General features: G+C 41.3%; 1 protein-coding gene across 1 annotated transcript in view; it reads right to left on the bottom strand.

Annotated features, from left to right (window-relative positions):
- TMTC1 (transmembrane and tetratricopeptide repeat containing 1) overlaps nucleotides 1–23,534 on the bottom strand; it is a gene marked incomplete at its 5' end in the record, with an annotated part of 239,908 nt that overhangs the window by 29,820 nt on the left and 186,554 nt on the right. Inside the window, one exon of the mRNA XM_005862740.2 lies at nucleotides 5,163–5,271. Coding sequence (XP_005862802.2) covers nucleotides 5,163–5,271 — 109 coding nt within the window. The remainder of the gene's footprint in view (nucleotides 1–5,162; nucleotides 5,272–23,534) is intronic.

Raw genomic sequence — 23,534 nt, 5'->3', positions numbered from 1 at the left:
GGAAAGAGTTTTCTAACATTAGCCTACCCCCGCCCCATCCCAACCCCACAGTAAGCATGGCCATCCATGTGCACAGGTGGCCCAGAAGATAACCTGTGAGGGGAGAGTTTCACAAGTGTGTCTTAGATTGACGAAGGTTTGTGAATGTTGCTTTCGTATACCCTGGATATTTGAAATTGTGAAATGCTGTTAAACAAGGTCGTGACACACAAAAATGAATTCATCTTGCTGCCGAAGAATGTGAAGCTAGGTGGATTTTCTTCTAATAGTTTCTCTGTGCCTTGCTTGTGTATCCGAAGCACCTTTTTATCACTAAAGAACTCAAAACATGAAGACAAGATGTTGAAAGAGAGGGAGGCAATCCTGAGTTATACTCATCGGCTGCTCTGTCTCTTTGATGTTAAAATCAACTGCCCAAAGGAGCAGAACAGAGAACCTTCCATTCTTTCAATTACATTCTTAGGTCTCACAGCATTTTTCATTTGAACCTAGAATAGGAAAGACCGGCAAAAGATGTGACCTTTGCATGTTAGAAAAGGTCATGGCCATAGTCACAATTCTTCATAACTTCAACTATGAGACATGCAATAACTTTACATTGACTTGCCATTGTGGTTCACAAAAATATATTTATCACATTTTTATTACTTTTATTTTTTTAAATATATTTTTATTGGTTTCAGAGAGGAAGGTAGAAGGAGAGAGAGAAACATCAATATGAGAGAGAAACATCAACAGGCTCCCTCCTGCACACCACCTACTGGGGATCAAGCTCGCACCAGGGAGATGTCATAAAGAAGCCACTGAATGCTTTAGGAGGTGCTGGCCTCAATTCCATCCCCGACCCGATGGTTATAATTGAGCAATTTCACATGCTCTTCCTCAGTGGAGGACAAGAGCATCATGCTGAGGCACAGTTCAGCTACAAAACAGTGTGGCCCACCTGCCCAGCTCCCTTGTAATATAAGAGTAAATTTAGAATATGTGCTAGATTGGAGGGACTCCATGTTCTTCAGTTCATATTGACTCATTTATTTACTCAAAATGTATTGATTGCATGTAAGGTGACAGACGTGGGGAGATAGCCATGAATAAAACCCGACAGCCATTCTCATGGAGTTAAGTATTCTGGTGGTGGGAGAAGGATCACAGACAAATAAATACCTGTGAGGTGGTGATAAACACTATGGGGAAAAGTAAGGCAGGGTAAGGTGAAAGAGAACAAGACAGGCAGTGTGAGGTTAATATTTAGAACCGTTAGTCACAGACAACCTCTCTGATATGGTAATGTCTGGGCTAAAACCAGCGTGACACAGGGAAGGAAACTAAGATATAAGAGAAAAGTGTTGCATGCAAAGGGAACAGTGCGAAGGTTCTGAGTGAGAAGCATGCTTGGCATGTCTGAGCAGCTGCAGACCGCCAGGTCAGGCATAGGCAGAGTAAAGGTCTTCTTATCAGAGATGTCATAAAGAAGCCACTGAATGCTTTAGGAGGTGCTGGCCTCAATTCCATCCCCGACCCGATGGTTATAATTGAGCAATTTCACATGCTCTTCCTCAGTGGAGGACAAGAGCATCATGCTGAGGCACAGTTCAGCTACAAAACAGTGTGGCCCACCTGCCCAGCTCCCTTGTAATATAAGAGTAAATTTAGAATATGTGCTAGATTGGAGGGACTCCATGTTCTTCAGTTCATTTATTTACTCAAAATGTATTGATTGCATGCAAGGTGACAGATGTGGGGAGATAGCCATGAATAAAACCCGACAGCCATTCTCATGGAGTTAAGTATTCTGGTGGTGGGAGAAGGATCACAGACAAATAAATACCTGTGAGGTGGTGATAAACACTATGGGGAAAAGTAAGGCAGGGTAAGGTGAAAGAGAACAAGACAGGCAGTGTGAGGTTAATATTTAGAACCGTTAGTCACAGACAACCTCTCTGATATGGTAATGTCTGGGCTAAAACCAGCGTGACACAGGGAAGGAAACTAAGATATAAGAGAAAAGTGTTGCATGCAAAGGGAACAGTGCGAAGGTTCTGAGTGAGAAGCATGCTTGGCATGTCTGAGCAGCTGCAAGACAGCCAGTCAGGCATAGGCAGAGTAAAGGTCTTCTTATCAAAATAAAGGACCCAGGATGAGGTGAGAAAAGGGAATAATGATGGAGCCAATGATTTCCTCAGAAAATCCCTGCTGTGTCTGTTTCAGCTTAAGCCAAAGGCAGCTGAAGTTGCCAGAGTATATCTTAGAATATCACCATCATCATTTTAGTTTAAATGTTGTGCTACAGCCTGCATTAAAATCACCCATTCTAGACACGGGCTTTTTGCTACAGCCCACCTACATTATATGTAGAGTATTAGAGCAAGACAACTAGACTTATCATTTATGATACTTAAATATTCACAGAATGTTTTAACTTTGTTTCCCAGTGACACCTGCAAATTGCACCTCTATGAACCTGACATGCAGTACCAAGTCATTCATTACATTTAAGCCAACTGAGGGTGCAGGGCATCTTTCAAAGATGCTGAGTTTGATTTTAAAGACAATCTGGCAATTGCACGAAAGCAGAACCTACTGTCTATCAAGGGCACTTAAGTGTGTCAACAAAACTTATCATTATTTTAGAGAAGACAACTTACATTTGTTTCCCCATAGCAGGGGGCAGGCATCCAGGACACGGAGAAGTGGTACCAAATCACTTAGACACAGGTGAAAAAGAAAAGATGCCATTACAGAAAGATGGAACTGTGTGAATATCTGTAAAGAGCTTCCCTCAAACAAAATACTGGGTTATTACTAGTATTATGTAAGTGATATTGTCGTTTATCTTAAGGACCATTTTCATCAAGAAGAGAAATTTAATGTTTATTAGCTGTCCTGGTGAGTTGTGGGGAAAAATATGAATGGGAAATATTAATGTAATGCCTTATTTACTTATTTACACCTTATTATTCCACAAAGAAACTGAAGCAGTTTTCAAAAATATAGGACATACATTGGATAAAATAAATTATTAAGGAAAATGATAATAAAGCCAGGAGTAAAAGCAGCACACACAGAAAAGCAGATTGTAGAGTCCAGACTGGTTGTTAGTCAAAGTTTGGGGGCTGTGGATGGGAGAGATTTAACCTTTCTAGTATTTGCAAGATTTATCATGCATCAGATTAAAAAGAAAACAAAAATCTTGCAATTCAACAGCCTAGACTTTCCTAATACTGAAACATGAGAGAAATTTCTCCCTCGAGATGTCATAAAGAAGCCACTGAATGCTTTAGGAGGTGCTGGCCTCAATTCCATCCCCGACCCGATGGTTATAATTGAGCAATTTCACATGCTCTTCCTCAGTGGAGGACAAGAGCATCATGCTGAGGCACAGTTCAGCTACAAAACAGTGTGGCCCACCTGCCCAGCTCCCTTGTAATATAAGAGTAAATTTAGAATATGTGCTAGATTGGAGGGACTCCATGTTCTTCAGTTCATATTGACTCATTTATTTACTCAAAATGTATTGATTGCATGTAAGGTGACAGACGTGGGGAGATAGCCATGAATAAAACCCGACAGCCATTCTCATGGAGTTAAGTATTCTGGTGGTGGGAGAAGGATCACAGACAAATAAATACCTGTGAGGTGGTGATAAACACTATGGGGAAAAGTAAGGCAGGGTAAGGTGAAAGAGAACAAGACAGGCAGTGTGAGGTTAATATTTAGAACCGTTAGTCACAGACAACCTCTCTGATATGGTAATGTCTGGGCTAAAACCAGCGTGACACAGGGAAGGAAACTAAGATATAAGAGAAAAGTGTTGCATGCAAAGGGAACAGTGCGAAGGTTCTGAGTGAGAAGCATGCTTGGCATGTCTGAGCAGCTGCAAGACAGCCAGTCAGGCATAGGCAGAGTAAAGGTCTTCTTATCAAAATAAAGGACCCAGGATGAGGTGAGAAAAGGGAATAATGATGGAGCCAATGATTTCCTCAGAAAATCCCTGCTGTGTCTGTTTCAGCTTAAGCCAAAGGCAGCTGAAGTTGCCAGAGTATATCTTAGAATATCACCATCATCATTTTAGTTTAAATGTTGTGCTACAGCCTGCATTAAAATCACCCATTCTAGACATGGGCTTTTTGCTAAAGCCCGCCTACATTATATGTAGAGTATTAGAGCATGACAACTAGACTTATCATTTCTGATACTTAAATATTCACAGAATGTTTTAATTTTGTTTCCCAGTGACACCTGCAAATTGCACCTCTATGAACCTGACATGCAGTACCAAGTCATTCATTACATTTAAGCCAACTGAGGGTGCAGGGCATCTTTCAAAGATGCTGAGTTTGATTTTAAAGACAATCTGGTAATTGCACGAAAACAGAACCTACTGTCTATCGAGGGCACTTAAGTGTGTCAACAAAACTTATCATCATTTTAGAGAAGACAACTTACATTTGTTTCCCCATAGCAGGGGGCAGGCATCCAGGACACGGAGAAGTGGTACCAAATCACTTAGACACAGGTGAAAAGAAGGAGGGGAATGAGATACCCCTCTTTGATGCCGAGAGAAATGTTGTCTCAGGAGCCTGTACCGTAAGCCTCTGTGACCTTCTAACCGATATTAAGACACTGGGTCTATAAAATGAGTGGTAATTGGCTCCATATTGACTTTAGAGATCTCAGTAGATTAACAATTCCCCCAGAAAAAAATGTGGTAAGTAAATAGTAATAAAACCAGCAAATACTGAGCATTGTTCTTGATAGATTTTGTCCTGAAGTGATAGAGAATATGTCAAAAGGCCTATAATGAACTTTTAAAAAAAACCCTCCCCCGAGGATATGTTTTTGTTGATTTTGAGAGAGAGAGAGAAACATTGATTGGTCGCCTGCGTATGTGCTCCTCCCGGGAATCAAACCCACAACCATCTGGTGTATGGAATGAAGTTCCAACCAACTGAACCACCAGGCCAGGGCATAACGGACCACTTTTGTCTAAGGACCACCTGCACCTCACAGAGAATACTGGAGTGAGAATACTACACTTGTGATTTTTGTCAAGAAGAAAACTGACATAGAGATTAGTTGTCCAATATGAGCTTATAAGCTCAACCATCAGTAGCAAAACTCTGTGGAAAAAAAATTAAGTGAAATGAAATGGAAACAATTACCTGCTCAGCCAGTAATGAAGCGAGGCTTGAATACGCATCTGCAAAGTCCGGGCCATATCGAATGGAATCTTTCAGTAAAGTGACAGCCTCTTCTTTTTTCTCCTGGGACCTGTAGATTACAAGAGGGAGAGGGGACATCTTTTAATAAAACGTTATTGAAACCTTCTGATTAGACTTTAAGATCTGTTTATGTTAGCAAAGATTAACTGATTCCCTCGGGGTGCCGTTGCAAATGAATTGAACTAACACTGTCTCGAGTCAACAGTTTCTGTCTCTGAATTCTCGGTGGAAAGAGATGTTAAGACATAAATGAAGCTGCAGGTTATTCAGTGATTTTTCTACCTTCTATTTCCTGCTGTGCACTTTTGGGGAGTTGTTATTTAATATTTTACAAGTGTGTTAGCCAGAAAGGTAAACCTTCAGAGGGAATGTGGGGACCTTCCCTGGGTGCACGGGAGCCGTAGCGAGGCTGTGGAAGATGACTTGCGGCCCTGTAGCACCAGCTGCATTACTGCGGACTAGGCGCCTTATGGGGACCGAGCCATGCCACCCATCAGGGACAAGCCAGCCGAACTGCCCATGTCAGTCTTTGTTTTTCTAACTAAGAGAGAGACATTTTTTACACATAGTTTATAAAATTAGGAATATTGTGACTATGGCAGGCTAAGAACAATCGACTATTTTATCATCATATTTTAATGCAGAATTGAGGCTGAATCTTTGTTCTTCATTTTAATCTTCTCCGAGGGATTATGCTTCTGGTTCAAAAAGGACTCAAGGCCCCCACATTATTCCCATTATTTGGGGTGACAGTTCTCTCTCCTGTTAGTGCCTTGGGGAAACACTGGGTCATTTCCCTAATATCAATATCTTTGAAGCAAAAAAAAATGTACATTGGCAATGATCAACTTCGCTGCTAGTACAGTTCCACAAACACTGATCCCTTGCTAAGTGTCAGATATTGTAACTGGCAAAAGAAGTGGAAGGAAGACTGGAACTCGAGGAACTACAGAGTGCAAAGCCAAAGGGTCCCCCTGTCTTTTCCCATTACTAATGCTGAATCGTGTGCCTATGTTCTTTCTATTTAGAATCAACAATGGTTTTCATCAGCAATGAATATCTACCATATGCTCTGGTAAATTTTCACATAACATGATTAATTTTATTCTTACAACAATTCCATGCAGCAGGTATTAGTGTCTTATTATACTCATTTTTCTCTAATGAGAACATTTGGATTCAGAAGAGTCAGGTGACTCATCATATTCACATAATCCATCTTCTGAGTCAAGAGCCAGTGCTCGTCTATCACACCACTCCCGCTTATTCTCTCTACTCATAAATCTACCTCCGCGACCTTGCTGCTCAACATGTGATTCATGGACCAGTATCGTCAGCATCACTCAGGAGCTTGTTAACAATGCAGAGTCTCAGGCTCCAGCCAGACCCATTGAATCAGAGCCTGCATTGAAAACAGATTCCTGGGTAATCTGTACCCATGCCGAGATTTCAGTGAATTATCAAAGGCAGTTGAGAGTAGCTCCTGCGATGAAACCCCTACAGCTTCAGTCTCTGCAGGACAAAGCTCTACAGAGGGAAAACTAATATTGACTCCCCGTGTCCGAGTTCCAAGTGTTAGAAGCAGCAAGCATATCACAAGGTGATTTTACCTGGAAGATAGTCTTTTATCACAGACCTCGAGGGAAAAAAAGTCATGTTTCCAGCATAGACCTTGCATTTAACTATTCAATTGAACCAACATTTATCACTGTCTATGATGTGCTGGCTATTCTCTGAGGGAGGTGGCTGTCCATGACATCCTCCCTTTATTGGGGTCTAGCTAACTCCTACTGGGCTCCTCTCGATGCAAAATATCAAAGCGTGACACCCATGTCCTTAAGTAGGTCATCCTTGGGATGTGGCTTGAAAGTTGCATGGTTATAAAAAAGTTGCTTTACAGCTCTCTTGGTGCTGCTTTCTTGTTGATTAATTCATTTAGTCAACAAACACTTAACGAGTGCCCATAACACTCTATAGAAGTGCACACATGTACTTACTCCTGCATTTCTATTCTAAAACATTTCTTGAAGTATTCTTCCAGGGGCACAACTTAAATAAAAACTTATTTTTTAGCCCTGACTGGTTTGGCTCAGTGGATAGAGTGTCGGCCTGTGGACTGAAAGGTCCCAGATTCGATTCCGGTCAAGGGCATGTACCTTGGTTTCAGGCACATCAATAGGGGGTGGTGTGCAGGAGGCAGCTGGTGGATGTTTCTCTCTCATCCATGTTTCTAACTCTCTATCCCTCTCCCGTTCTCTCTGTAAAAAGTTAATAAAATATATTTTAAAAAACTTATTTTTTAAGCCTGGTAATTTTACTATTGATTTCATGGCTAGCAGAACTCTTCCTCCAAGGATTTTTTAAATCTTTATTAACATTCATTTGGAAATCCTCTCCAAATCCAAAGGGGGTTATGGACTTAGAAAATTAAGGCTGAAAATTAAGTCCCTCAGGACATAATTTAGCTTGGATATTCTTCAAGATCTGCAGGGGAAAAATGCACACACACAACGATTTGATAATAAAATTTAATGATTTTTCATTTGTCATGCCTCATATCAGTTAGAATGGCAATGTAAGTCTTTTATATAAGAACACAGTGCGATTAATTACCACTGAATATAGTCTATGAACCTGTATACTTCAGGTCGTCCATTAACATTCTTGTGACACAACAGAAAAGTTAGCATCAAGGTTACTTATAGGGAATGTGGATTCTTTATGAAAAACTGCATTTCTATGAATCTCTCAAGGGACTGACTGACACTTTCAGGAAACCTCTGTATTTCACAATTTCGTTAGTATATGAGCACTGCAAGGTGCAGCTGCGGGGGCAGACAGGACATTTTCTCTGGGCTTTGCACTCTTAGGTGATTCTGCTTTTCCATGGGAGCCTTTGAGAATCCGTCATTACCTACCAATAGAGCAGTGGTTCCCAAACTTATTTGGCCTACCGCCCCCTTTCCAGAAAAAATATTACTCAGCACCTCCTGGCAATTAATTTTTTAAAAATTTTAATAGCAATTAAACAGAAAGATATATGTATTAATGTTTCTACCTTTTTCGTAAAATATAGTAAAGAAAGGTGTAAATTAGAAACATTGAAGTTTGAAATTATGAAACTATTTATTGAACTCAGAATAGAAAGGTAATACAAAAAAAGTTAAAACAAATGCACCTGTGGCCATCACCGCCCCCCTGGATCGCTGCAGCGCCCACCAGGGGGCGGTAGCGCCCACTTTGGGAATCACTGCAATAGAGTGAGGCACATACCACCTTAACTGATATTTTACAATGCTTTTTACAAAAGCCCAAGAAATTCACATGTGGTAATTTTATTGCTGTTTTGTTTCTGAAAGGGAGAGGAATAGTAGGCATATTCATATAGAAAGAAATAGAAGATATATTTCTTCTATAGTCTCTCCTTTGCTCACACTTTGGTGGGAATTTATGAAATAGGTGTGGCTTTGACACAGTAACTTATATGGCAGATAATTCATCCATATGGGACTCTCCTTGGTCATAAAGTTACCACATGAGAACTGAACTTCATTTCAACCTGTTTCTGAATAGCATCCCTTTTCATATTTACATTATGGCCCATGTTTCCCTGATACTTATCCCATATTAAAAAATAGGGACAAGCCCAGACGGTGTGGCCCACTGGATGAGCTTTGACTTATGAACCAGGAGGTCATGGTTCGATTCTTGGCCAGGTCAAGGCACATTGCTGGCTCCATCTCCAGTAGGGGGAGTGCAGGAGGCAGCTGATGAATGATTCTCTTCATTGATGTTTCTCGCTTTCCCTCTCCCTTCCTCTCTGAAAGCATTTCCCCCCAGAGCATGGCTTTCAACACATTTCCTTATATAAAAATATTCATTAATATCCTACTGCCAACAGGTGACTTATAGTTTAAAACCCTCTATGATACAATTCTGACCAACGTTTAAACATACCCAGGTATCCACTAGTCAGTCCAGCTAGACTGGGTGGCCTTTGACATCTTTTCTATAGAACCTAAGAGATCACTTACTCCTTCTCTAGCCTGACTGTACCTTAAAACTATGCAGGGTGCTTTTCAAAAGACCTTCCTGTTCTGAGGTTGGGCCTCTTAAGAGGAAGCTCTCCACAGGAAAGTGACAGCCATCCAAATTTGAGAATTATGGATATAATCTCACCTTCTTGGTTTACAGGAATGGAAACTGAGACCCAGGGGGGCTCGGTGACCTGCCCTGGGCCCAAGCACCAAGGAAGGCCTCCCCCAAGTCTGTACCTCTCAGCCTGGCACTTTTGTCTAGCACTTCACAGGTGGCTTGCCCCTCCTCACCACCCTTCTGCTCCCCCGTGAAGCCTTCCCTGACTTTACCAGCCCACAGCATGATGGCCTCATCAGAGCTCGAAACATGTAACAAAACCAGAAACCACACATATGCTACCTTTTTTATATTTTGCTTTTCTTTTTGTATCTCCATAACAAAACAGGTGGTAGGGGAATCACCGTTAGAAGCCTTATCCTGGCCTCCAAAGGAGCAGCTGCTCTTTGTGCTTCAGCTCAACATTCTAAGGAGTAACTGGGCCCCAGATTATTTTACTCTTCCAAGGTCCTGGCAGGCACAGCATGTGAAGGGTTCCCAACACTGCCCCCTGCGGGAGGGTATAAGCCTGTGTATCAGTGAACGTGCCAACCAGGCAAGTTTTTCAAGCTCCAAGTTTTCCAACAGTTGTTTGCTGCACATGTACTCTCTGCTAAGGACAGAGTGATTCCTTTGCATTATTTATTTTAATTCTTTTTAAACGGTGCAAATTAGGCATAATTATCTTTATTGTAAATACGAGCAATCACTACCGCAACATTACAAAACTGAGATTTGGAGAGCTCAAGTGGTTTGCGCACAGCTCACGGCTACTCTAACACCAGGCCCATGGGCAGTCCACGCTCCGCACTTTTGTGTCCACTCTCTCAAATGCCGTGCACTCTGTCTGTGACCAGTTTTAAATTCCTTCATAGACAGGACCCATGCCTTATTCATCTTACTTACTTCTATCCCAGTGATCTGCACAAAGTAGAAATTCAATAATTGCTAAATTATTTTTTAAAAGCCATGGTTTTACTATTCTCTTTAGTCCTAGATTTTTTTTATAACTCTCCTGAAATAAACTTCCCAATATTCTAATAAAAATTTGACAGATGAGGATTATGTAATCCATTTTATAGCTCTCTTTCTACACCTCATTCAATATTATAGAAGTGATCCTAAGGAAGGCAGAAGCACCCAAGGCTTGGAATCATAAAAAAAAAAATTACAAGTTTAGTGTCCATTTACCAGCATTGAGCACTTCTTACCAAGCACTGCTAAGTGGCTTCTCTACCTTAAGTCTACATAGTAGTTAAAAGCACAGACTCAAAATCCAGGACTGAGTTTGGACTCTACTTCTACCACTTGCTAGCTGTGTTTCTTTAGGCAAATTATTTAACCTCCCTGTGTCTCAGGCTCACAGTAGGTACTATGTATATTTTGGCTTTTATTAACTCATTTAATGTTTCTAAAAATCACCCATTGAAACCTATATCTCCCTTCCTTACAATTAATTTTTAAAACAAGCAGAATGCGGTGTTTTTGAAATTCCCTCAAAAGTAATATGCTTTCACACTTTAAACCATTCACAAAAAATTAGGTAAGATATGGGAATGATATTAGATATCTGATATCACAATTGATTTTTAATATGATAATCATCATTAAGTACACCAACAAACAGCGTTGTACGAAATGTAAAATAACACCAGTAACAGAGGCATTTCCCTGGAAACCTCATTCCAAAGGCAAACACGGAGCTGAGGAGGCCTACATGGCAGCCCACAGTTCAGAGTCCACTCAGCGAATGGTGAACCCACCCAAAGCAGTGGGTCTTCATTTTTAAGGGTGATGGCTAAGGGCAGGAAAGAATCAGGAGCAATTTTGAGACTCTTCTTCAGCCAAGCCAGGGAAGCTTCTTAGAAAAGAAAGGCTTAAGCAGTTATTTCCAAGTAAAAAGGTATAACAAGAGACGCAAACAATTTCAGATAGATACAATGAGACTCCTTAATAATGGGAATTACCTATGCATCCTGACAATACAGATCCCCACTGGGTCAGCAGGAGACAGTGGTAAAACTTCCCAATGTATTTGCTCTGGCTCTATAAGAAGCTATTTAGGGAAATCAGTAGCCCATTGTCGATGTGAACCCCATCTACAAAGAGCTACTCTGTTATCCATTGACACTGAATCGATGGGTCCATTTGAAATGGGGCAATAGGGAAAGCACCTGTGCCTCTGAATTGACCAAGCATGTGATTTAGGTAACCAAGTCCCCAGGCTGTTTCTCTGAATTCAGTGGGAAAAGCTTGAATGAAGGAATCCATAACTGGTGAACACATTGACCAAGTGAACCTCAGTACATACCCCCGTCCACTTGGCCATGGGCACACTTCCTGTGGGATCAAAGGGGCACGGAGTCCCTTAGGAAACTCATGTCACACTAAGGATCCTGAGGACAGTCAGTGCTTCTGTTAGGGGTTCCACTGGCACTGATGGAAGTGTCAGGGACACCTGCACAGGTGAGGGAACTAGGTGGGAGTAAGACTGCGACAGGGTTAAGTAATGTCTCTTGCCCTCAGCATCCTGCACTTCCTTACCTCTCAAATGAGCCACCAGCTGATGACTGAATCCTCCATGACCTAAAATATTCCATCTTCACTTTCCCGTGGGTCAATAGTTCTCAAATTTTAGTGCTTAAATATAATTAAGTGTTTGGTAAAATGCAGGATCCCAGGCCTCATAAGGTCCAGTAGGTCCTGGGTAGGACCCTAGAATCAGTATTCTTTCAAAAATATATATATATTGATTTCAGAAAGATAGAAACATCAATGATGAGAGAGAATCATTCATCAGCTGCCTCCTGCAGCTCCCTACTGGGGATCGAGCTTGCAACTCAGGCATATGCCCTGACTGGAATAGAACCCTGACCTCCTGGTTCACGGGTTGACACTCAACCACTGAGCTACACCGGCCGGGTCAGTATTCTTAATAAACCCCTCAGGCAATTCTGTTGAAAGTGGTCTTCAGTCTGTGCTTTAAGACACTGATTACCATGTGGGATTTGCCTGATCAATTGATCCTTGATGTAAGGCTAACTGCTACAGGATTAAGAACGCCTAAAAAGAGAGAGAGAGAAAGAAGACCTCCTGGGACAATCTGAGCCAAAGAGAAAGGTCACCGTGGCCAGCTGATTGATACCTCAGGATGGCCAACGATGTGGGGGGGCTGGAGGTGAAGGGGTACGCTGGGGAATACTGCAATCGGAAGAGGCAGTTTTCCCTCTCATAGAAGCTCTGCTGTGAATGTCCTCTAGTTTGCACCCAAGTCCTAGCTCCTGTGCTAGCCATATAGTCATCATATATAAATAAAAAGCTCCTAGTATGCTGCAAGCAAAATTCCACTCTCTTAAGTTTCCCTCGGGAACTTCCAAAAGGCTAAGATTCCTGAGAAGGGATTCCTGGAACCAATAACATCTTCATTATTGATTCCATAAGAGAAACATCAAGCAGAAATTAGATCTTGTTCATAATGTGCAAATCTTGCCATTAAACATTTGTAGTTTCACAGGGAATTTCCCCTTCAGTTCTACAGCAGTGAGACAGTTCCTCTGGTGTGTTAAGTAAAAACATTTGCACCATCTTACTTTCCTGGCTCTCTCTCAAGGACAGATATTTAGCAAAAGCAAATAAAACTTCACCACGTTTTCTTTAAGTAATTAAGGACCTGTTAAGTGTCAATTTAGAAAACTTTTTGGACTCCTGTCTAAAATCTCATGACACATTCATTTAAACTGGAAGCAGATGCTTGCTTTGAAAAAGTATTGACATTTTGGGAGAATTTCGGAAATGCCAGTAACAGAAATAAATGGATTTGGCAATCCACTTGGCAGTAGTACAATTTCCCATTAACCACAGTTGTGAACTTGGAGTGCTGGGCAGCTCTTTTAATTTCTATTTCTTTGTTAGGGTGTTTGTTGTTGTTGGATCCAAAATCTGATGCCTTTCACAAAGGAAAAGAGTATTTTTTTAAATGTGTTGGTGGGGAGGAGGGGAGCTGGCTGATAGACTTACCAGCTCTTTCGAAAAACTGAATCATGAAAGTCAAATTGTAACTGTCCGACTGAGACGATCTTTTCAAAGCAAACATTTTTCTGAGGCTCTACTATCTTTCCTGTACAGTAAATTTTTAAAAATTGGATCATCCTTTCTGATGCCTCTTTTATGATCAAGTTTACTGAGCTCACCTCTGGGCAATGCAATGGAAATATTGCATCCAGGTTACTGGCGTTCACCCTAGTGTTTCTGCTTGACGTTTTACGGAAGCTGCACAGAACTGTCTGGAAGACGGATTCATATTGTGCGGTGATGGTAAAGAACGAATCTTTTTCCTGAACTCCAAACCCACACTCAGCATTAAGTAGACCACCTGCCCTCCCCACAGGGTGGGTTTGCAGGATCAGACTCAGTCACTGTGGCAACAACGGGAGGCAGCTGGGGTGCCCGCCTGTGTGGCGTGAGTGGTCAGGCTTTGGCTGTCGTGAACACCTGTGTCCCAGCTGAACACTGAGGAGATGGAACGATGGGAAGTTCTGATGTTGTCTAGTCACAGGGCAGCAGAGATGGAGACACGGCTCATGTGAGGACCGGGCACATGCAGGTTCTGAGGACGTGCTCCTCCTGAGTCCCCTCCTCCTTCGCTCCTGCGAATGGCTCTTGATATTCTTTGTCATCAGCTCAGAGCGGCCGCTGCCCTGAACCCCAGAAGCAGGATGCATGTCCCACGGTGGCCTGGCTGCTGTGTGTAGGGAGCCAGATCTGAGCCACGAGCGCATGGAGGTGGGCTGGGAGGGGATGGGGATAATGATCCCAGGCCAGCATCTCTTCAAAGTGCAGGCAAATATTTAAGTTCAGCCCTTCAGTGATTTGAAGGAAGGTATGGAAGTAATGCTCTTAGGCTGGGGCCTGGAGGAGAGGGTAGCTGAGAATAGCCTGATGTGGACAGGGTTTAGTTACCCCTCAGGTAAAGGGCCCCTTGGAGGGTGTAGTTGAAGGCACGTCCCTGGTTTTAGGCTCAGGCTGACGGCTGCCTAAATCCTGACTCCGCCCTCACCTGCTGTGTGACTTGGCTGATGCTCCATCTCCATGAGCCTCAGTGGCCCAATCTGTGAAATGTGCACATGAATCTCTACCTCTCCAGGTTCCTGTGGGGGTGAAGTAAACGCTCACGGGCAGTGAGCTCATCAGAGTGTCTGGCACGTGGGCTGATGCAGGAAATGCTAGGTCCACGGGCTCCTCCCTCCCCCCCGCTCCACCCAGAGTCCCACCTGGAATTTCTAGGGCAGCCTCACGGATTGCTTTCTCAGCAAAGGCAGGATGTTGCTCGAATGCAAGGATTGCCTCTGAAGACAAAAGGGACCTTCACGTTCCTTTCTGTTCTTCTACTGACACTTCAGTTAAGAGATCAAAAACTTGGATTCATAGTTAAAACCACGGATTCTTGCAGCTCGCGAGCTTTACAGCATCACCCGGTTCCGGCCCTTATTTCAAACATGAGTGAATGGAGTCTCAAGGAGGTTGAATATTGCCTTAAGACCTGTTCATCTGCGGGGGAAGAAAATGTATTCCATACTTCTCATTCATAATTAATTTTATACTAAGAAGTTCAGCTTCAAATTAGAAGTGAGAAATTATGTCCCTGGGCTAGTAATAATTAAAAATCGCTAAAACTTATTTCATCTTTACTGGGGGCTAAGTACTATGTTAAGTACTTCCATACATTCTCGTGTCTAGTACGTACGAAGGATGTAGTTACTAGTATTATTTCCAGTGTATAAACGAGTAATGGGAGGCAATGCAAGTAAAGTTGTTTTCCTAAGGTTGCAGGCTACTACATGGGAGAGGTGAGACGCAAACTCACTGAGGCCTACAGCTGATGGACCTGCGGTGAGTGTGGCAGAGTGGGCAGGTTCTTGAGCCAGGAGGAGCACTTTGTCATTCAATTGTCAGTCACTAGTGTTCTTTTCTCTTGGAGAAGGAGAGGCAGCAAAAAGGTTGACGGCAGAGAGCCCTACAATGCTGCCAGCCGGCAGGTGGCAACATGGTGGGCCTGCTAGAGGGAGGGGAGCTTGGGAGGGAGGCTGGCAGAATTGGTGAGGGGTCACGAAAAAGGGACAGAGCCTTCGAGGCAAGCTTCACCTCCCCACAGCGCTTCCCGGACAGACCCTGCGGGCACAGGCAGGTGTGGGGCCGAGGAAACACACAGACGAGGCCTTCTTCTTCCTGTCCTTCTGCTTCTCCTCCTGGACTCTCCAGCAGTTTTAGATCGGGAAGCCTTTAAATAAACTCTAACAACTTATGTTCCACATTCAGTCTCCGTGTCAGGGCAAAGCTGATTTCCTACAGGATTTAAGATTGAAAGTTGAGGTGCCTGGCCCCCTAAAATAAGATGTTATGTGCAAGAAGAAATTTCCAGTGATTACCCTCATTTCTCTCTCTTTTTAAAAAAATATATTTTTATTGATTTCAGAGAGGAAGGAAGAGGGAGAGAGAGATAGGAACATTAATGATAAGAGAGAATCATTGGTTGGCTGCCTCCTGCACGCCCCCAACTGGGGATGGAGCCTCAACCAGGCATGTGCCCTTGACCGGGAATCAAACCTGGACCTCCTGGTTCATAGGTCCATGCTCACTACTGAGCCACGCTGGCAGAGAATCCTCATTTCTCTTTTAATTGATTTGTACCTTCTTTAAGCTACATTTCTAGTCAAGAGTTGTTCCAAGTCATTCCCCAGCACAGGATAAGGGGACTAGATTGCAGATGCAGCCGGGAAAGATGATGAGGGTTAAGGAGGGGGGCAAGTGCTTTTCCTGACAGAGGAGACTGCTGCAAACTCCTGTCCCTCACAACGCAGTCCAGCCTGTTTAGTTACGCTCTGTCAGAAATAGGTATGCAAGGAAAGAAAATGATGACAGTCCAATTTCTTCAAGGGAATGTAAACAAAACCAGGGGATCCTTAAAGCATGCTCTCCCGCACAGCGCGTCCTGTGCAGGGCTGTCTCCCGGCCTCCGCGGGGTTTACTGCAGCCATCAGGGCCAAGAGGAATGAGAAGAGGGACCTTTCCTTGCAAACCACACTGTGGACTTAAAACAACTTACTCATGCCCAGTTCTTTAGTAATCACAGCGTGAATGAGCAGGGTTTTGGTAGGGGAGAGATACTTACAAAAATATTTTCACAATTAGCAATGTGTTTATATACAAATAACTCCCAAATCCTGAGGAAGTAGGTAAACATTCTCATCATTTCCCAGATAACTCCGTTTTGTAAGACACTGAATATAAGATTATAAAAATGAGAATAAAACATATCAGATGAACTACAGGAGTTCTCGCTTTGAAACCTTTGTAATGTTTTTCTCAACTGCAGTTTGCGAATGTGTATTTCTTGTACACTGGCAAGTCCTCAGTTTGGCCCAGCCTCTGGGTTCACTCAATGTGGAAGAGGAAAAGAAAAGGAGGAAGGTGTCAGGATTGTGGAAAGTCCCGGATGCCATGGCATTTGGACTGCATGTGTGTCTGTAATGGATAATCAATGAATTTCTCAGGTGCCCTAAATTTAAAGGGAGGGTGGAAGTAGAGTAGATATTGGAAACAGAAGAGAAAAACAACATGTTGTAATATAGCAATGAACTAAAGAGCTGCAAAAGCAGTGGAAGGCGGTCAATGGTGTCATATTCTTCACTTCAGAGAAATCAAGGGGAATGAGAGCTGAGAGAACCTTGGAAATTCATAGCTGATGTTCTAGACCACAGCTCCGCTGGAATGCCGAATGAACAGGTGGGAGGGAGGAGGAGCACCATGTGCTAAGCATTCCTCTTGTCAATTTGATCAGAGAAAGGAAGGGGTTAGGAGAACAACTGGCGAGAGTAGCTAAACCCAGAAAGAGTCCCTAGGGTCGTAAGTTTGGAATGGGAAGAATCTGAAGACTCAAGAGAGAACTCAGGATAATGGATGGGAGGACAGGAAAGAAACAGAATCAATAACACATGTGGGTTTTACACTAATGACTACTGAGGGCTGAAATAAAAAACACTGACAACACCAAATGTTAGGGTGTGAAGCGAAGGGATCGCTCACCATAGTTGGACTGAAATGTGGTACAATTACTTTAAAGAACTGTTTGGCAGTTTCTTAAAACATTAAAGATACAATTCTACTCCTGGATATTTACCACAAAAAAATGAACATAAAAGACCGGGATGTGAATATCTACAACATGGATATTCATAATAACTCAAACCTGTAAACAAACCAAGTATCTATGCACGAAAAATTACAAAGTACTTCATGTATATACAACGTGATACTACTGAGCATTAAAAAAAAAATGTAACATGTAACAACCTGGATAAGTCTCAAAAACTTATGCTAAGAAAAATATCCAAATAGCAAAAAAGTACATAGTAAATGATCGCCTGTAAATGAAGTTCTAAAACAGGCTAAACTAGTTTGTGGTGAAAAAAAATAATGATTGCTTCACAGGAAGGGAATATTACTCAACAGAAGCACAAGGGATGTTTCTGGGGTGATGGTAATACTCTATGTGTTTATTTGGGGGTGATTACAAGAACATGTAAAACTGTCAAAACTCATTACACTGAACACTTAAGATTTGTGCATTTTTTACATGTTAATTATGCCTCAATTTTACAAAAACATCTAAACATAAAATATGAAAGAGGCAGCACAATTCATCCTCCCATGAAAGAACAAAAGAAGAAGGGAGTTTTGAGGTACGCAGAAGGAAAGCTGCAAAAATTCACCCTAAATGACTTGAATATTGTTAGTAAAAGTAAGGGATGATGTTATCTTCTGGTTATGGGTAAGGACACTGAGGAGGAGAACAAAGAATACATGTATCAGGAAGACAGAAAATATGTGGGAGATATAAGATCATAAAGGATGAATCTCTAACAACTCTACACCCCACCTCATCCTGTTGTGTTCCACAATGCTATCTTCAGAGTTTTGTAAGAGTCCCATTCAACTCAGATTTGTGTTTTAGAGTAGAGGAGGGTCTAGGGCAGGGGTGAAAATTGCTTCTTGGACGATAAGGGGTACAGTGAAAAATCATCTTAGATATTACAATGATTTGTTGTCTCCCAGTGATTAACCCCACCTACAAATCGTATTCTTGAGCTTTAAATTGGGGTGGAGGGTAATTAGAAATAATGTTTTAAAAAGATGGGTGATAATGAAAAAAGTTGAGGAATACTGATTTAGGGAATGCAAAATGCAGGCAATGGGGGTACCTTAGGTCAGGGGTCTGGTCAGGCAAGTAAATGACAGTTAAGGTATGAAGGAGTCTAAGTTGATGTTACCTACATTACTAAAATAGATCAGATAAATTAGAGATGGGATTATAAATTATGAACATCAGAATCAAGAGAACAGAGATTCTAACAATGGTTTGTTGTCTCAATGCAGGGCCAGCAGCAATGAGGAGAATAAACTTGTCATGGAAGGCATGTCAACATTAAGGTCTTAAAAGAAGACAACTGAGCACAGAGCAAAGCTAGGAAGCAGCAGGCCGTAATCATGACCCTGTCAACAGGCCAGTAGGAGTGACAGAGAGGAGGATGGGAAGGGTAAGAGGTTAAGGTCAAGGAGGAGCATTTCAGAATTCAGGTATTAAAGGATGAAAAGGTCTGAAAGGCAGAGCAGAACTGGAGGGCCCTGGAATGAAGGCAGCAGAGAAACTGGGAGGTTAATGTAATATTTGAATTTGCTAAAAAGGGCAGTATAGGTTGGGAGCAAGAGAAAGTCATTGCTCTGGTGCTCAAGTCCCTGAGGACGATGGGACACTGTACCAAAAACTGTGAGGTGGCAGTGATGAGGATGGTGATGATGTGCATGAGATGCTGGGCTGGGCTGGGCTTCTAAAGAGCTGGGGAAAGAGACCTGGAGAGAGACAGGTATGAGTTGGATAAAGATGAAGGGGAGAAACTGTAATGGGGTTGGGACTACAGGTAAGTAAAGCTGGATACTCATAGGTCATCCTGGGGTGAGGAGTAAGATTTCACCCCAGGGGAGAATGCAGAACTTGACATCCTAATGTGGTGGGAAGAACCTCAAAACATTTTTCTTTACACAGTAGGCTGGCATTTTGGATTCTCTGGGGCCTCAATTAAAAAGTACAGAAGGGAAATACTACTATCTTGAGTGTATTAAAGTCCTTGTGAAATAAAAGGGGGAGTGGTTAGTATCAAATCCATAAGAAAATGCATTATTAACATTTAAACTTATTTCAAAGATAATGGTTACTTGCCCTTCTTTTTGTGTTATTTTATTCTTTAGATATTCAGTTTTCTAAAGGATTGGACTGAAGAAAATCAAATGTATGCTGTTATCAAATTCATCTTCTACATAGTTCAATTATTGGATATTCTATTTCTTGTCTTCTGAGTTTTAATTATAAGACTTATTGTAACACCCATGTGATATCTACAGCCAATCATATGAATGGAGGGTACTTTAGGCAATAATATGATTTTTGGAAGGGATGTATGATATGATTTTTTAAAGAGGTTCTTTTCATATTGTGTTTCAAACAGCAGCCACTATTTAACTCAAGCCTGGAATTTAAATATTCTATTATACTCTTTTGAGCCATCAGGGACTTTTACTCTTTTCATCCCTAAAAAGGTTATGCTAATCTTGTCTATTTTCTTTTACATGTTCAGTTCCAAGCAAGGCCAACAATAATTAATATAAATTAAGAATGCTGGCATGGAAAGCTGATCCTTATCAATTTGTCACACTGTAAATGTGCTGCACAGACTCAGAATAGATTAACTTCAAAGTCCAGTAAAATGGTCTTGAAAGAGGTCAAATATATTTAGTTAACACTCAGTACACTCAGTGAAGTCTACTGCTATGAACAGGTCGAAAGCTCTGTCATATAATTCCAAGAATGCAAATGAAATTTGTCCTAGTGCCATAAGATTTCTGAGATGCTGTAAAAGCATCACATCTTATTTAGAACTTCTGGCCTGGAAAAGACTCAGGTTTCTCTCGAAGTCAAGGTCATTAATTAAGGTCTGGCTGTCCAATATAGTAGCCACTAACTACAACTGGCTATTGATTCCTTGAGATATGAGTAGCCTGAGATGTCCTGTAAAATATACACTGGATTTCAAAGATTAATTATATAAAAGAAAGTATACCATCTCATTAATATTTCTAAATGTTCAATTTTAAAATTAATATTTAAGATTAATTACATGTTAAAATGATAATAGTTTAGATACATTGGGGTTCGATAAAATATATTATTAAGATTAATTTCACCTTGTTAGGTTTTGAAATATTGCCACTTGAAAATTTTAAGTTACAGATTCTGACTCATTTTCGTTTGGCAGTGCTGCTGTGGGCTGTATCCCAATTTTGAGGTGAACCACAAAGGGGCAGTCGAGGGTGGTGATGAGGGGCAAGGATACTGGGTCAGACAGATCTAGGTTCAATTCCCAGGTTTTCTATTTCCCCCCTAAGAAACAAATCTAAACTGTTCACATCTAAAGAGATAACTTGGGTTCTTAGAATGACCATTAAGTTCTATATTACAAAAAAGGGTACAGTTTTAAAAGTTACCTGTATAATGAGAAATAAATAAAATAGTAAAATGAATCAATCAAACCCAATTTATAATTTTCTTTTATCCTCTTTTTGCCTTTGACTCATGGCTACTTAGCAGAAAAATACTAAGGAAAGCAAAAGTAAAACTTGGAGTTATCTACATGTGGATTAACTCTGCTGTTTTCTGAGCCACCTCTCTCTGCTACTGAGGGATATAGTGTAAACAGCCTTTACTGTTTGCTTAAGAAAAACAGGAAGGACCTTCCTCACAAGAGGCAATCATATACCATTAAATAGCTAAATATTAAGTAATTTTGGGATAGAAGAGCTATCTGAGAAGCATGAGTAACGGGATATGAACAGGATAAAGTCCAAGGGCAGGAATTCAATCCTGGGTCTGCCACAGCCTAGGCCAAGGTCAGAAGAGATCTCCAAACCTTGGTTTTCTCATCTGTAAAATGGGGATGAGGATAATAATACCTCTCACAATAGACTGTTTGCAGATTAAATAATGGATATAAAAACACATCTGTAAACTGGAAAGTATTATATAAATGTTAGCTATTATGATAATTTTATTCTACTGGAAACTAAGAATAATATACACATAGATGGCCACCTTGCTCTCTGGTATAATGTGAGAGAGCAGAAGGTAAACGAGGGTGGCTTTGTACAGACACTTAACCCCTTAGGACCCTCCTCCCCTCTTCTTCCACGTCTACTTTAATCACTGAGAGGGCCCCATAAAAAAGCACTTAGAAAACTACAGTCCTATACAAATGCAAAACATGGTTGTTGGTTTGGATAATCACCAAGAGTTGATTTTACTGAAAGAGAAACGATCCTGTTAGGTATCCCTCTCACTGTGAAAAGCAGTCATTACCATGCTCCAAAAAATATGTCCTTGTACTTTTAACTCACATAGACTAATTCAAAATAATAGTCAGTGGCACTCCTATGGGAATTGAAAATAGAAGGTTGGAGTGTATATCTCTTGTTCAGGTCTTGACAGGATGAAATTTAAAAGAATCTCTGCCTTCTTTTTCAAGTACAGGCACATTCAACACAATATGATCATCATAACCGCAGGATATCACTCCTAACAGGGACCCTCATTTCAAAGACAGGCTTTTAAAGCTGGCTTTTTGGGGAAAACACTCATCTACGTGATTTTTGAACTCAATATTATATAATCCATGTAACCCAAAAGACACTGACAGGCTTGTACCCAGACTGAAGTTATTTGGGCCCTAAGTAAAGATATATACAGATGTAACATGACATTAAAAATGAGTCCTTAGAACTTCACATAAAAATAAGAGCTCATAAAAATAGTAAAATAAAACACCCTATCAACCTGTAACGTGTTATCTACAATAATGAGATCTCATTTCTCCCAAAACATTTGATTTGTTCTTGTTTCTGAAGGGAGCTTGTTAGTACTAATATCTATGTGTACATATAACACTCAAGGAGTAAACAGGAAAGTGAAGAAGGTGCATCATAAAAGTTACTGAGGCAATGAAAACAATCCTGTTAGGGAGAGGATAGAGGAACAAAACACACCATTAGCCTCTCTAAAGTTTAGAGGCATGGAAGCCAATTCAGAAAGGGTACAGATTGTCGGCATCCTAACAAGTACAGATAAACACAGCACTACAGTCTGATTCCAACCATTTTTACCTTTTAATTTCCATTTCAACCTTTTTTTTTTTTAAGTTTAGAAGTTAAATTCCAGAACCACCACCATTTTCACGATCATTGCCAGTACCATCGCCAACATACTTAGCCTGCCTATTAATTACAATACACGAGGCAAAAGTACCCCTTGGTGTGTTAGTCTCTGGTGATACTAATTGCACGATTAACCTTTTATAGGGCAGTGAGGGAAAAGCCAATACCAGTGATTATGCCTGGGAGGCCTTCCTAGGAGCAAGAGTTACTCTAATCATTACTAATTCCAGGTATGCCTCACTGTGTTTCTTACCAAGAGTACAAGGTGGGCACGAGTTGTAGTTAAACCATTTAGTTACACCTTTAGGACAGACTGCTTTCCCTAGACCAGCACTTTGCCAAAAGTATATTCATTAAATATGTGGGAAACGCCTTACCAAAAAAAGAGTGGCTTGGAAAATGCTGTATTCCATATTCCCTGTTTGAGGATTCACAGGGCGATTAGTATATTAGAAATTTTTGCAATAAAGAAACTATTTTTTTTAAGAGAACATTTACTCTTTATTTGTTGTTGTTGTTTTTAATCCTCACCTGAGAATATTTTTTCCATTGAGTCTTAGAGAGGGTGGAAGGTAGGGGGAGAGAGAAACATCTCGATGTGAGAGAAACACATATATTGGTTGCCTCCTGCTTGCACCCTGCCATCCAGGACCAGGAATTGAGCCTGCAACTGAGGTATGTGCCCTTGACCAGAACTTAACCGGGACCCTTCAGTCCTTGGGCTGACACTCTACCCATTGAGCCCAACTAGTTAAGGCAAAAAGGATCTTTCTTTCTTCCTTCCTTTCTTTCTTTCTTTCTTTCTTTCTTTCTTTCTTTCTTTCTTTCTTTCTTTCTTTCTTTCTTTCTTTCTCTCTCTCTCTC

This window comes from Myotis brandtii, unplaced genomic scaffold, assembly GCF_000412655.1.
Source record: "Myotis brandtii unplaced genomic scaffold, ASM41265v1 scaffold1660, whole genome shotgun sequence".
NCBI lineage: Eukaryota > Metazoa > Chordata > Mammalia > Chiroptera > Vespertilionidae > Myotis > Myotis brandtii.
This window is presented reverse-complemented; position numbering and strand designations above follow the sequence as displayed.